The sequence below is a fragment of the Falco cherrug genome, chromosome 2 (assembly GCF_023634085.1).
Source record: "Falco cherrug isolate bFalChe1 chromosome 2, bFalChe1.pri, whole genome shotgun sequence".
Taxonomy (NCBI): domain Eukaryota; kingdom Metazoa; phylum Chordata; class Aves; order Falconiformes; family Falconidae; genus Falco; species Falco cherrug.
The window spans coordinates 78,296,163-78,308,766 of NC_073698.1; the positions used below are offsets into that span (position 1 = coordinate 78,296,163).

Below are 12,604 nucleotides of genomic sequence, written 5' to 3' on the forward strand. Positions count from 1 at the left end.
AATACACGTCATAAAACTTTCTGAGTATTTTCTTGTCCTGAGTTTAGGAAAAGACATCTTGTGATCAAGTTACTTTTGGTAAAAAGAAAAAACTTACAATGTGTGATGCTGAAGAAGTGAGAAAGAGAACTAAAAGGACTCGGTGTAATTTCCTCCCTACATATTAGCTTGCAAGGGCAAGCAGCTGCTTTCCAACTTTATGAAGTCTTTTTCATAAATGCCAAATTAGAAATCAAGATGTGAAAAGAAGACATCCGTTTGGGCAAATTTGGGTACACTATTAATAAACATACAGCACTGCAACAGTGAATATTTACCTCTACCAGATAAAAGATAAATACACACTATTAAATTCTCAATGAGGCATGCACATCTGATGCATGATTCATATTATGGTATACAGAGATACTGAGCTAAAGCATCACTGCTATAGTTACCAACTTGTCAGCTTTTAGCGTTTATGACTACATGAATAACAATTTTGACCTTACAAATAGACAGATGCATATAATACAATGAAAGACTATACTCTCGAAATATTTATATTACATTACTGCACATGAACACGTTTCAGAAATACAGTGGCACTCGCAAAACTTGAAATAATTGTTCTAGTTGTTGGCATACAGCCACAGCACAAAAATGCTTATTTGTTATACTTCTTAATGAATACTGACAACTCAAAATTATTTTAATAAAGCATCTCCTCACATCATTCCCCACATTCACAACATATTCCGTGTTTATATTAGCTATGTAAATGTCTAGATATAAACAAATATCTCTATAAAAATAACTGAACAATTTTATCAAAAATAATTGAAGGCTGGTGTTATTTTCTTACAACCATACATTACTGAAATTATTCATTAAAAAAGCTTACCAGATCAGCATCAAGACAATCTTGTTCATCATCTGTTGTGCTACATAATTCAAAAATGTTTGTACAGTCCTGATCACTGTAATGCAATTAAATCTCTGTTACTGGAATAGCAAAAACATAGTTATCATTTCCTAGATTAAACCCAGCCACAGCCAAGAGCTACACAAACTGAAAGACAGTAACTTAAAATTAAATGAAATATAAAAATCACATGATGATTATACTACTAAGAAAGTCACATTACATCTGAAAACCTGCTGTACTGTGCATTTCAGAAAATGGGAGGGAAGGAGGGTGAAATTAGCACTAGGGATTTGAAAGGTGTCTTCACACCTGATTTACTTGCAGGAAGACTGCCTAAACTAACATCTTTTAAAATAAACCTTTCAAATTAACCAAGTCAGAAAAGCTGCAACAGGAACTTCTACAGATGCTAGACAGCACAGAACTTACTTTATAGGTTGAGCTACTTTCATGTCAAGTGACGTTTTGATACTATAAATACCAGTGAAGGCTACTAAAGGAAAAAGTTAAACCGTATCTATGCTGAACATTTAAGTATTTCCCTGGTCAAGATAATAGTCAAAGAGAATTATATCACTGTCCTGCAGTGCATTGAAAAATAGTAAGAAATGAAAAGAAGCAGCATTCACAACAAAGGGATATTAGGATGCTTATACTCTCCCACCATTTAAGAGTGCAAGTATTCAAGCACTATTTAGATTAAAATGTCACTTACTTGATAAACTTTAAGAGCTGGTTAGTGATCTTTTTTGCAGCTCTAGCAATAGCACTCCCAGGTTCATTGAAGGTCCTAGCATTGCTTTCAATATATCTTACTTCCCAAACCAATGCAGAGATCCTCCTTAAAATTAAAAATAACACTGCACCTTTAACACTAAGCTGAAAAGCTTTAAAATTGCAAAAATTAAATCTTGGTAGTTTTCTGTGCCCATCAGATTAAGATATATGTCCTTTGTTTTAAATCTCATTAGACCAGTCTCAAACTTCTCATTCACATGCAAAACTGATATGCATATATGTATACAGATATTCACTCAAGGAAGGAAAACCAACAATGCACATCTTTGCTCACTCGTTTTCCAACTCGTTGATAATTCATCTTCAGAAAGTTTGTGAAATTCTAGCATACTTTGGTTTCATTCTTGAAATTCCATTAATAAAACTAGCCAAGTAAGCACTAGCATTTGTTACCATTAAATTATAAAACATCACTGAAATAATACTGAGGACTGTGGATTTCCTAGATGCCTTAAAAATGTATGCATTAAAAAGCTTACATTTGACCTCCTTCAAAAGGAGGGGAAAAAGTACTATTTAACCACCACCGTAAACTGTAACATTTATTCTGGAAACATCAGAAGCTTGTCACAAGGCCCTGTCAAATGGAACACAAGTTCCGTAGTTATCTTAGTAATTAATCTTAACTAATAAACAAAGGCACAAACAATTAAGAGAGTGGCAATAAGCTTAGTCCAATTACATTTTTAAAAGACAGCCATGATGTTTTTTTTCTGTCTTCCCTCAAATACCTTGCTTTGAGGCCAACTGAGCAGTTTAAGCAGTGCCCTCTGTAAGATGACAGATTTATAGAAACTGCTACAAATTAAAATTGTAACTTGATAGAAATGAGCTAGCACAACTATGCAATTTCATCATCCATTTTACCAATTTCTTGTAGCTGTGAAACAGATGCCCCAAGTTTGCAGCTCTCTACCTACAGAATTTCAAACTATTTTCCAAGGCATTACTTCAAGTCTTACATAGGAGGAAAACACACTGAATTCAAGTCCAGATGAAGAACATCCTGAAATTTCTTTTAGAGCTATTGGATACCCAGTGGATCCAGCAAACCAGAACTATACAGTTTCTTCCCTCTTTCTCTACCATAATTTTCTATAATCTAAAATACTGGTGGTAATATTTAACATTTCAGCTCTGTGTTTAAGGCCATTTCTGAAAGTATTAAGCGCTTAAGAGTTTAAACCTCTTCAAATTCAAAGTAACTGAGGTACAGTACTTCAAAAACTGAATTAAGTCTTCAGCATTGAATTAGCTTCAAATATCTTTTTTTAGTATTTACTAATCTTAAATAGCACATTTCTCAAAGAAAGAATGTCACTGCTTATTGCAACTCTGAAAACAGTACCAATATATGCTGAAATCAATTTCCTTAACTAAAAACCTTAATAATAAAAATCAATATAATGTTGCAGTTATCAAGCATCAGAGCCCTGCTACAGAACACTAGGAATGCTCAGTTCAGGCACCAGGCTATTGGTTTTCAGAGTGTTTGTAAAAAGAATAACTGTTCTTACTACAAAAGTTTAATCCTCTCACAACAGACAAACTCAAGGCCACATTCTCCCTTGTTTCCACTGCTAATACAAACCTGTAAAATCGGTTAGCCAGCCTTGTCCGAATAGTGTTCAGGTCTGTTGGATAAGCAATCACGGTACAGTACTTGGGATATGTACACAGGTCAACTGGACCGGCAAAAGCTGCTGAAATGTCTGTTAAGAAACAGCAAGATTAAACTATTTCAAGGCTTGTATGCATATGACAGTTGAGCCAGGTGTTCAATTGCCTTGTATAGTTATTCTTGATAAAACCAATGATGTGTAAGAATTAAAAAACCTCAGTACAGACAGAAAGAACTGCACATAAAAATGTATGAATTACAGTACTTCCATCACAGGGAATTTTAAAGGATGCCACGGATATTCCAGAGAGCTGGTTATAAATGTAATGTTAGAAGAAAAATACCTAAAGGGTAGATTACATGCTCACCGAGTGTCAGAAGCTGATCTATACCACTGATAATCCGCTCGCATGCTTCATCACGAGATTTCATCCCCCACTCCCCTTCTTGGGGTTTATACAGTAGCTTCTCCACCTCTTCGAAAGTCACAGAAACACTAGCTCCTAATTCTTCAGGCTGATCAACTGAAGAGTGATAGCAAACAGGAAAGGGTAACAAGTGAGAACACAAAAAACCAAGATAAATTGTTACATACTCACGCTAATTAAGTACTCATATGCTCATAACTGACAAAAAAATTCTTGCCTTAAAGTGGAGCTTAATGCTATGACTATGGGGAAAAAAAAGTACACAAAGTGCATAAACAGCAAAGACATCTTTTATTTGCCTTGTCTGCAGATCTGAGTTTCCTGAAGACTCTTTCCTCTCTTCATCTAAGCACTAGACTTAAAAGGACGTAAAATCAGAAGAACTGTCTGTATGCTTTCAGTTTAAATGCACGCCTGAAACTTCACAAGATCATAACTTAGTTTTAGTGAGCAAATTCGTGCCCCAAGCCTTCAAAAATGAGCAAGATAGGCAACATACTTTGTGACATTGTTCCTGACATTAACAACTGTTCTTTTGGACATTTAAAAAAAACGTTTGTTTTGAACATGGCAGATTGTTTCAAAGCACTAAGAATTAGTAAAAATATAAAGCTGTGAGGCACGGTTCTGTGGAAAGAGTCACGCTTCCAAAGACTAATGCAATCTGGCCAGTGCAGAATGACTGGGGTATCTTTCCCCCCTCAACTCCAGATTGTTTTTAGTATGTCTGCAGTTGCTGCATTTCCGTTGTTTTACATAAGCGAAGTTCCCAGAGTTCTTCATTTCATTTGAGCACTTGAAAAGGAACAAGCATGTGAACATTCCTCATCAGACACTGTGGGTAAGCAAGATCACTTCTTTGTACTAATTAGGACAACTGGAATTAGCAGATAAATAATTTGTTGTTAGCAGATTAATTCAACTGTATAAAGCATGTAGGTTTATAGCTAGAAACTAACAGTAATAACTTCCATTAGCTTCCGAGAGTCTGCCCATTAAAAATGAAAGCAAGAAAGAGAATAGGGTCCTTGTCAGTGTAACAGTAACTGTAATCCATGAGTATGTTACATACAAATTCTAAAATACATTTCAGCTAGAACTACTGCAGAGAAAAAAAACAACTAGCTTTAGTGAGGGATCTTCTAAGTTTATGAAAAAGAGTATTTTTTTCCTTCAGCGGAACAGTGTTGGTCTCAGCCTGTCATGGTTTAACCCTGGCTGGCAACTAAATACCATGCAGCCACTTGCTCAGCATCCACCCCTGCCTGCCCTGCCAGCAGGACAGGGAGTAGAATTGGAGAAGGTGGTAAAATTCAAGGGTTGAGGTAAGAACAATTTAATAACTGAAATAAAATAATAATATAATAATAATGGAAAGAGAAGGGGATAAAATCCAAAACCCACGTGACGCACAATACAATTGCTCACCACCACCCGCTGAATGATGCCCAGCCAGTCCCTAAGCAGTGATTGGCCCCACCTAGCCAAGTCCTCCGTTTATATACTAAACAACTAAAAACACCAGCGTGTTTTCAACGTTATTCTCATACTGAATCCAAAACACAGCACTGTGCCAGCTACTGAGAAGAAAACTAAATCCATCTCAGCCAAAACCAGGACATAACCCAAAGTAATTTCTAGTCTTCTGTTCATTATTGTGTTGATGGAACCCTAACAGTATTTGTAATCCATTGAAATAGTACTAAAGATGAAGCAGTTTTTCAAGAAGCAAATGGATAAAATACAAAAAGGTACTAAGAAAAGCTGAAGGGACAGAGGTGACTCACTCAGATGATCCTTCTAACTTATCTTTGAGCCAAAAGAAGTTCTGCAACTTCCTGAAGACAACACAAACAGAAAGCACCAAGTAATGCTTCTACACCTACACAGGGTTGTGTCAAGAACTCAACATGGTTATCTGGTACTCTGCTGCATAAGTGCTCAAGAGGGATTTTCTCCTGCAGGAGTTAACAAGTAAAGCAGAATGACAGATAGAAAAAAACAAAACTCTGTCCTTCCCAACAAACATGTAAAGATCTCTGCTTTGTGTTCTTTGCAGCACCCTGGTGCATGTGACACAGAGGACTTGTCATAACCCCTGGCATGTTATACATCTCTCTCTACAGTATGACCATATGCATATGGGTCCCATAAAGCTGAACCCGCAGAAGGAGGGTTGCAGTGCTTACAGTACAGGTAGAGGCAGTTTATATACACAACAGCCATTACACACCAACAATGGTTTAGTAAGCAGGCTGCTGAAAACGGAACTGTCAGGTCCGTATGCACCACCTTTTCCTGGTCTCTACAGCATTGTCCCTGACAAGACAAGAGCTTGACATGCGATATTGTATCTTGAGAGCCATGAGACAAAACTTATGCTTGCAGGATACAAAAGGTAAGAAATTAAAAGTTGTGACCTGCCAGTTAGTCCAACTTCAGTGCTGTTCTTCTCCCATACATCTACTGTAAACTGTAGAAACATTTTGAAAGAAGAGTGGCAAATGCAAGGTACATCAATGACTTACATCTGTAAGTCATTCAATTGAAGAAAGAAAGAAAGAAAGAAAGAAAGAAAGGGATTTGAGGTTTAATTGTTAACATAATAATGCTTTCTATAAAGGCACAAAAACTTTCTGTGAGAGCTTTACTTCTCTACACAGTGCCATTTTCTGCCTGGAAACATAGAAAATAAGGAGTTCTGGATTGTCTTTGGACAATTTTTGTTCTTCCTTTACCCTAATGGCTGCTGTGGTACTTATCCTTGACCTGTTCTGGTCTCAATTCTTTGACCTTGTCCACAAAAAAAGACATACTAGCTTTTAGTTTTGGTTTTGTGGGGTTTTTTTTGTGTCACCTTCCCAGTTTTCCTATGGTAAAGTCGCAGCTTCTCAGATCAATCAAACCTTAAGCTCTTAATATAGCAAAGTAATAACTTAGATCAAAGAAATTAAAATTTACCTCTGATACTGCCAGTAAATGATGATTTACACATGCGATACTACCCAGATTTAAATTAGTGTTTGTAGGATGCCTCTGTGATTACATTCCCAGTGTAGCAATTTCAAGAATTCTAGTTCCTTTGTGCTATCAAACTTAAGTGGTTGAGACCACTATTCTCTGTATTTCAATCCACAGGAAGATGTAGTGATAACTAATACATTGATATAAACAGCGACTTAAACCATAGTATACAGTGTTCAGAAGAAATTGATACAGTTTGCCCTATTAACAAAATAAATCCTGACTTAACTTCACATGCAAGACCTGTGAGCCTCTAATAATATGACTGTCTCTCAACAACATACATGGGAAGCATTAACCAGTTCATGATGAGTAAGAAAAGCTTCTGTATGTGAGGAGACAGATGGTGGTAGTGAGAAAATTAAATGTTTCAATTTGAATCTGTGCATGTGTAAAAACAAAATCCTGCTGATTACTTGTTTTCTGTAAACTAGAATGTATAAAGATTTCAATTTTGTATTGATTTCAGACTGTTTTGCAGATTTTGTCACCACAAGGTATGACTGAAACAGCCAGCTAAAACTTCAAAGATTAGACAGTCAGGTGGCTACTGAGAACAGCCGCATGTGTACAATATACCTGTATTTACGAAAAAACATAGCCTTTCTGGTGTATGGGAAACAAGTTAACTCCTAGCAAAGTTTATTAAGAAAATTAGTTACCTTTTTGACAGCTTATTCAGTAACTACTCTCTCAGTATTTCACAAACTTTCCTCCCCTCACCCAGGTAGTATACTGACAAGCACTGGAAAACTGAATCAAGTAAGAAAAACAAGGAATGCAACTTCTTCATTTACAGTTAATTTTGATTTGACCACAAATTTTATAAATTGCTGGATTTAAACAATATGCAAGTATTTGCTGACTGGAAATTATTCTATACATATTCTTTCCCCACCCACCTATACTGTAATGTATTAAACTAGCTTTTGAAACTTGAGATGTTCTTGAAACTTGACATTTGGAAGCAGCAGGTTTTATTCCATAAGCCTGAGCTACACTTCTTAAGTATTTCCTTCAAAATTGCTCTGGAAGATGCAAAGGAAAACAATATAGGTATATTCAAAGTATCTCACCAAGTCTGAAGTAAGACTGTCTTTAAGAACTTGCTTGCCTAAACACACAGGAACACCCTGCTGACATTCTTTATAATTTAAAGGACAACTATTACCATATAAGTTCCACCTGTTAAGTAGATATGCACAATGGATACTGTACGCAGAAGACTTAGTGGCAAGAAAGACAGGAATTGTATAAGGTCTGCTATCTGCATGAGTTGAAGGAACTGGAAAGAGGGAAAAACACATTAAACTGTTAAGTGAGTTTCTACCTACCATTATCAGGAACTGGTTCCATGTCCCATGGGCTAAGCTTTTCAATTTCACCGTTGTCCCATCTGATACACCAAGTTAAAAAAAAAAATAATAAAGTTATTGTGACTCAGAAGTATTCGCTCCAAGCATATTTAAATCACAGCTTGTTTTAGGTATCAATAAGATACACTGTATAAACATGCATATAAACAAAAACATTAGCTAGCCATCAGCTATCACAGTGCAAAAAATAAACATTCCTTATAATGAATTTCAAATTAAAACTGTGCTCCTGATTTTGGCTATATGCAACTTACCCAATATAAAAATCAATTCTACAAAGCCTGTATCAAGAAGTTGCAAAGAAAAATAAGCCATATATTTGGAAAAATAAGATAACATCAAGGGGAGGATATGAGAAAAAACACACAGAATTTCTTTGCTAACCACAACAGTAGTTGCCCAAGTCTGGAAAGTTTCAGAGAAAGGAAGAACTGTGAGTGAGGTACTTGGTATATTAACATTTCATTTTATAAGGTATGCTACATTAAGACAAATAAAAGAGTAAATATAAAATAAAGAATCTAAAGTTAAGTAAGGGCCAAGAGGAAGCCAAGGCAAGCACAGTTGATACTGATAGTACAGTACTGATATTCACTCTGATGCTTAAGTATTAGATATGAATATCATTTTGAGATCTTTCCAAATCCTACCACTTTTAGGCAGATTTTTACATGTTTTTAATAACATAAATAGCAATGAATTTTGGTATTTCAAGGGTAGGAAATGCTGACTTGATCAGCTCAACAGCCTACTGGTCCAGCTAGACTAGTAATTTGTGTCTTTGAAACTATTATTGGGAGATGCTGTTTACGGAGAGTGTATGATCCTGGTACAAGTCCATTCTACTTGTACTTCCAGCATTCCTGGCCACTGTATTCCCTGAGGAAGGTTTGTGAATACATCCCAACCTACGTCCTTTAGGATCTGTTTTATTTTTGTACAATACCTTTTTGAACCTGCTATTCCTGTTTCCACAACCTCCTGTGTAAATACATTTCCAAAGTTCATTACCCCCAATGTTAAAAAAAACAAACCCAAACTCTTTTAAACAAATCTCACACAAATTTTAACATGTACCTCCAGTTCTGTCATTACTGAATGTGGTGAAGAGCAATTCTCTATTCATCCTGCCTACCACCTTTATGATTTTGTCAGCTATGAAACAACCCCTTTCACCCTTCTCTTCCATCTGAAGAGTCACGTTTTTCTTAGTCTTAACCCACAAAGCATCTGCTACATGCTCTTAATAATTTTAGTTGCCCTGTACCTCTCCCAAAGCCATTATGTCTCCCTTTAGATGCCAAGACATAAAATGCATCAAGAATCAGCACACCACACTGCTAGAAAGCAGCGAGCAATACTGTTTTGTCCTTGATACCCTTTCTGATTGTGGCCAACACCTTGATGGTTTTTGTAGCTGCCACTGCGCACACAGCTGACATGTGGAGAGCTCTCAATGACTACCTCAGCATTTCTGTCTTCAGCGGAATCAACTAACAAGCTCAATATCATATAAGCATAAATAAGACCATCGTTCCCTCAGATATCCTACCTAATATACATCTGTTCTGACAACTGTCTGGCACTTTTTACCCATTCAGTTTTATGAGGTCCTTCTGGAAGTCCTCGCCTTTATAATAGTGGTTGACTACTACCTGAAATTACTTGTGGTATTTGGATATTTCACCGTGCAAGCCCTCCAAGAGGCTTAGAAGGACACTGAGTAAAGCTGTCCCAGCACCAGTTTGTGAGGGAGCCCACTACTACAGCCTGAAATATGATTGTTAAGAACCACTCTTTTGCACCCTCCCTATCCTTCAACCAATATGCAACACCTAGAAGTATGTGCTATAATCCTATGCAGTCTTAGTTTCTTTAACATCTCCAAGAGAAACCCTGTCAAGCGCTTCTCAACAAAAAAATCCAGATATATGCTGCCCACTTTATTCATATGCTTACTAACAGAGTCACAGAACTTCAAAAGGGGTAGAGACAGAACTTCCCTGTACAGATGAAGTGCTGTCTCTTTCCTACAGCTGAGTTCATCTTTATGCTCAACAGCATTATTTTTTATTATAGGCACATACCAGAAACTAAAGTCAAATATATTAGTCTACAGTTCACCAATTTCCCTCCAGAGCCTTTTCTGTTGGCCAGAGTTACAACAGCAATCTGCCAGTACTCTAGTACAGGGTCCAACTGTAGGACAGTTTGCAACTTTGCCAGGAGATTTGTATCAAAGTTCTTTGAATGCCTGGGTGAATGCCATCTACTTCTTATGGCTTAATAAACATAGATATTTGGTCTAATAACTCCCTGGTATTTATTTCAAACAAACTGAAAATTGAGATGATCATCCTTACAATACTTTATAACTAAACTCTGCTCAGGCAGGAGCACTTCTCCATTATTTTGGATTACCCATCAACTTAGGAAAACCTGGATCCATGCAAATTCAACCTGTTTGATATTTACAAACTAAGAGAGTTCTGAAAGCTCTGAAGATTGATCCATTTCGTTTTCCTCTCCAGTTAATATACAATACTTCAGTTGTTGGTATTAATAAATGTATGTACTACTTCATAATATTGCATGTAAGACACCAATACAGTTTAGTACAGCTTAAGCCCCATTAAGTTCTGCCTAAGCTCCATTCATACAGGTAATGCAACTTAATACTATATAAAGCTGCTTCTACACAAATACCTATTTTTGTCCAGCCAATAAAATAACAAAACATTCAACTAGCACATCTTCTATTTATATACTATCTATACAACAGTGATGGTGACAGTTTGAGAGGATTCCTAAGCGTGTGACAACCTGGTTACCAATAAGTAATTCAGTTATGAACATTCCCTTCACTGTAGACATTCAAGACTGGCCTGGACACAACTGTTCAACCTGATCTAGGTGGACCTGGTTCAACAGGTCGTTAGACTAAATGATCTCCAGAGGTCCCTTCCAACCCTGACCATTCTGTGATAGTGTGAAGTTACATGGCAATTACTTCCCTTCACATTCAAATGTGGTTTCCCACACTCTCCATCACTGAGTGTTTTGAAGCCAACTTTCAAGGGTTGTTTCTGGTATTGAAAAAAAAAAAAAAGCAGTTCTATTCTAATAAAGCTCTTTGTCTCAGACATGGCAAAGAACAATCGCAGATGCTCAAACTCAGCTGGATTAGCAAAAGCACCATAACCCAAATCCTGAGTGAAGAAGAGAGACAGCATATTGCAGTTTTTCCAAGACAGTCACAACCACTTCTGTTTATGTTGTTCTTTCCTCTGCTTAAACAGATGCAAGATGAAGTGTATTTGAAAATCTTTTTGCATCCAATGTATAAAGCATATGGATGCAAATTATGAAGCTACTGCTGCTGAATCATATGCAGATTCTTGGGCAGACATGACTTGAGAAAGAACTAATGACCCAGCCAAGTCACAAAACATAACTATACCTGCAAAACTCTCCAGACATTTTCATATACGTATCTTAGGAATCTTCTCTAGAAGATAGTTAAGATAGAAGAGTCACATTCTCTACAAAAGCAGCACAAATCTTTAAAAAGCTATTTTGAAAGTGGTCTTTAAAGAGCACTGCATTGCTTACCTACTCAATTATTAAACTAATTTCAAAGCAGCTCTAGACTTTCCTCTGTTAAAGGCTGGTCCATTAAAAACCTCAAATATCCTTTAGTGTTCACAGAAGAAAGGAGTCTAGGAAATCAGCTGTATTCATAACTGGCAACTTGATTTGGAAATAGCCAAGAAAACAACCAAAACCCCCATCTAAACTTACTCCTGGTAACATAACAAAACATATGAAAGGTATAACATGTGGAAGGTTACACACCTTCCATGTACATACACTCCATGGGAGCATATAAAACAGTTTGAGCTAACATAAAATTTAGTGTTTTGAAATAAGATTCAGTAGTATATACATAGTGGTATCTGGACTCAATGGAATTTAGTCTATACATGATTTTACAGAACAAGGGAAAATGTACTAGCCAGTAACTCATATATTTTTACACCTATAATACCTGCAGGAGGTATGCTTCAAGTGTACTATCCCTCATGCCTGGGACATGAGTAAGACGTCAGTAAACACCCAGCACCATTTTAGTTTGTCAAGACCCTCTCTTTATATAAGAGTCCAAATGCAAATGAAATGAGGGCAAGAAGTCAGTGTACTGATAGCCTGGATTTCAGTTTTTTGTCTGTACGTACTTTCTTATTGTGGGTGATTAAGCAACTAGCAGAAAGAAAAAACAAGTATTTGCACATACTAACAGATCCTTTATGTGTGGAGCAGTCCTAGCTTTATCACTGTCAGGAACATGAAATCCTTGTGGTCAGATGATCTGTTGCGGAGGACTTATTTGTTGTTTTGTTGATACCGCTTTTATTTACAGCACATCAAGAATGCCAATTTGCTAAGCGTA

The 12,604-nt window shown here is 36.6% G+C and overlaps 1 protein-coding gene across 3 annotated transcripts in view; it reads right to left on the minus strand.

Annotated features, from left to right (window-relative positions):
- Nucleotides 1-12,604, minus strand: part of BRWD1 (bromodomain and WD repeat domain containing 1) — a 64,442-nt gene that overhangs the window by 18,507 nt on the left and 33,331 nt on the right. For 2 of the 3 annotated variants that reach the window (XM_055702533.1, XM_055702532.1), the window contains exons 29-33: nt 8,113-8,174; nt 3,695-3,850; nt 3,297-3,417; nt 1,623-1,748; nt 884-959 (exon numbers count right to left, since the gene is read on the minus strand). In XM_055702533.1, coding sequence (XP_055558508.1) covers nt 884-959; nt 1,623-1,748; nt 3,297-3,417; nt 3,695-3,850; nt 8,113-8,174 — 541 coding nt within the window. Of the gene's footprint in view, nt 1-883; nt 960-1,622; nt 1,749-3,296; nt 3,418-3,694; nt 3,851-8,112; nt 8,175-12,604 lie in introns of those variants that run through there. The other variant, XR_008730963.1, reaches the window with a different exon arrangement.